The sequence below is a fragment of the Entamoeba dispar genome, genomic scaffold (genome assembly GCF_000209125.1).
Source record: "Entamoeba dispar SAW760 scf_1105229458989 genomic scaffold, whole genome shotgun sequence".
Lineage (NCBI taxonomy): Eukaryota > Evosea > Mastigamoebida > Endamoebidae > Entamoeba > Entamoeba dispar.
Genome location: NW_001853468.1, coordinates 2,765 through 5,793, shown reverse-complemented (window position 1 = coordinate 5,793; position 3,029 = coordinate 2,765). Strand labels below are relative to the sequence as shown.

The following is a 3,029-nucleotide window of genomic DNA, read 5'->3' as shown; positions in this document are numbered from 1 at the left end:
AATATGATTTCACTTGTATTAGAACAAGATGATATAAAGAAATATTGTCAATCAAATATTCATCAAATATTAATTCATCTTATCAATACATTTATTATTTTTAAAGATTATTGTATAAAATATTATTGTTTTAGAAATGTAAGTTATCAATTTGGGAGATTAATTAATAAAATAAACACTATAATTAATGAAGAAATTCAACAAATTAATCATCAAATTGATGTATCAGAATCTTTTAATCAATTCATCATTAATCAAGAGTTTTACAAAGGAATCTTCTCAATAAAAACACAAAATGAAGTAATAAATAAACAATTTGTACAATATTGGAAATATATTGTTGAAACATTAAAAATATCAAAAAGAACAAGTTATATAATTACATTCTTATTCTACAATAAAGAAATTATAAAAAGAATTAATAATAAAACAAAAGAAATATGTATTAAAGAATATTTGAAAGAGAGTAATAATATTGTAGAATGGCAAAATAAAGGAGAAGAATGGGAACATATTATCTTTTATTGTTGTTTTTTGATGATGATTCAGAATAATAAAATAATGATGAATGAAGAAGAAGAAGAGAAAATGGCAGATACAATAAAATTTATTCTAAAAGGGTATCAAAAAATAGGAAGAGATATAAAAATTGTAGAAAGAATTAGAAATACAGAAATAGATATTGATAGAATGATAAAGAGAGAAGAAATAAAAGGAAGGATAAGATATGAAGAAAGAGAGAAAATAGAAATAAATAAGAATGAAGAATATAAATCTATAAGAAGAAATGAAAAGAAAGAAGAAGAAAAGTATAAAATAATAGAAACAGAAGGAAATATTGGACGACCAATGAAAATGACAATAACACTTAAAGAAATTTATATTGAAAGTGGAAAAATAATCATTCAAGAAGTTACTAATATATTAAATAAAAAAGAAGAAATAAAAGAAAAATATATTGATATAATGGTAAATCTATTATTTTATATTCCAATGAGAAATGATTATTTAGATCAACTCATTGATGGAATAGATAAAATAATAATAAGAGAAAATATAGATTATTTGAAAATAAAAATATTTTCATTTCCTTTAATTAGAAATATCATAAAAATGATGAATGATAAAGAAAAGACAATTAGAGAGAAATGTTATAAATATTATAAAAGAATACTTGAAATAGATTATAAATATCATAAAACACTTTCAAATACAACATATTATTCAATTACAGCAATTACAGAACTTCAATTAAAAGAAAGTATAAAGTTAGAAGAAACATTAGAAGCAGAAATAAAGAATAAAGAAGAAAAGAGTTTATTTAAAAATGATATAAATAAAGTTATCTTTCAAATTAAAGAAATTTTAAATGTTTCACATGAATTAATTAAAATGGACAAATATAAAACAGATATGAATCTTATTCAAGAAAAATATATTGAAATTTCAAAGAAATATCAAAAGTATCCAAGATTATATTATACATGGATTGATAAAGTTGTTCAAACACAAGAAAAAAGTGGGAATTATATTGAAGCAGGAATTGGAATGAATAAAATAATTGAAATAATATGGTATTGTATTAAACCAATAAAAGAAGATTTAATTAAAATAAATAAAATACCATTTTATACAAAAATAGATGAAAAAGAAATTAAAATTAAAGAAAATGATAGAGAATATCCATTTAATGAAAATGGAATTGAAAGAAGTATAAATAAAAGTATTGAATATTTTACAAAAGGAAAGATGTATGATTATAGTATAAAAATGAATGAAATATTAATTGAATATTATAAATATAAAGAAGAAATGAATAAAGTTTCAGAATGTTATTTGAAAATGGGAGAATTATATAAAATGAAAAATGATAAAAGTCTCATGTATATTGGAGAATATTATTTTGTAAAATTTATAGGAAAAGAATGGGGTGAATTAGAAAACAAAGAATATATCTATCGATCAGAATTACGAATTGGAGAAGCAATTACACAAATGACAAAATCACTTGGTGTTACATTGAATGGAACTATTACAATAATTAATCAAAATAAAGACATTAATGAATTACCATTTAATACATCTTTTATTCAAATAGGCTCTGTTAAGAAATTAGAAGATAAAGATCAAACAAATAAATTCATATCTGAAATACCTATCATTAAAACAAAAGATAATAAAAATATAACTATAAAAGATATATGGAAGAAAAAATTATATATTACAACAGAACATCCTCTCCCTTCTGAACTCATAAGACAAAAAGTTCTTCATATTGAAGAATATCTTTGTACTCCAATTGAATGTTGTATTGATGATGTAATTAAGAAGAAGAAACAACTTACTTCACAATTTATTATCTCAAATCAAAGAAATACTCCTACGATGACTCTCTTATCTCTTTTACAAGGTTCATTAATTCCTCGTTTGTTATTGTTTTTAATTTAATAATTATTACTCATATATCTAGAAGTGAATGGTGGAATTATTGAATATTTTGAAATGATCAAAAGTACTGATATTAATAAAGAATATCGTGAACAATTGTTGAATGAAATAACTTCATTTCTTGATTTATGTAATGAATGTTTAAATCTATATGAAACAATATTAAACAAGAAATATTTTCAACTTCATTTAAAAATGAAAGATGGATTACATTCTCTCTATTCAATTTTGAATTCTCTTATTATTAATGATTAATTATACTCTTCTTCTTATTTAATTCATTTTTATTTCTATTCTAGTATTTATATTTATACATTATTGTTGTTGTTGTGTTCTTTTCATTGTATTAATTTCTTTTATATTTAATAATTTAAAAAGATCATTTCTTTGAACTGTTATTATCTCTATAATTATCTTTATTATTTTATTTATGAAATACATATTTATTGATTTTATTCTATTCTATTTATCATTTTATTTTTGTATCTTTTGTTTAATTAGTATTTTATGTTCATCTGGTAATCAATAATATTTAGTATTTAGAATAAATTGTTTATTTTTGTATTCATTTGGAATATCAT

General features: G+C 20.1%; 1 protein-coding gene across 1 annotated transcript, besides 10 other annotated features; it reads left to right on the top strand.

The window, feature by feature from the left end:
* Window positions 1–89: 89 nt before the first annotated feature.
* Window positions 90–127: a sequence feature (AT_rich).
* A 437-nt stretch (window positions 128–564) lies between these two features.
* Window positions 565–2,703, top strand: EDI_343990 (uncharacterized protein; the record flags this gene model as incomplete). Its single annotated transcript, XM_001735228.1, has 2 exons — window positions 565–2,425; window positions 2,471–2,703. 2 exons carry the CDS (start codon window positions 565–567, stop codon window positions 2,701–2,703), a joined length of 2,094 nt encoding a protein of 697 aa, XP_001735280.1.
* Window positions 697–836: a microsatellite.
* Window positions 918–990: a sequence feature (AT_rich).
* Window positions 1,034–1,084: a sequence feature (AT_rich).
* Window positions 1,552–1,723: a microsatellite.
* Window positions 1,778–1,806: a sequence feature (AT_rich).
* Window positions 2,437–2,457: a sequence feature (AT_rich).
* Window positions 2,700–2,812: a microsatellite.
* Window positions 2,813–2,846: 34 nt separating this feature from the next.
* Window positions 2,847–3,019: a microsatellite.
* Window positions 2,891–2,960: a microsatellite.
* Window positions 3,020–3,029: the final 10 nt, after the last annotated feature.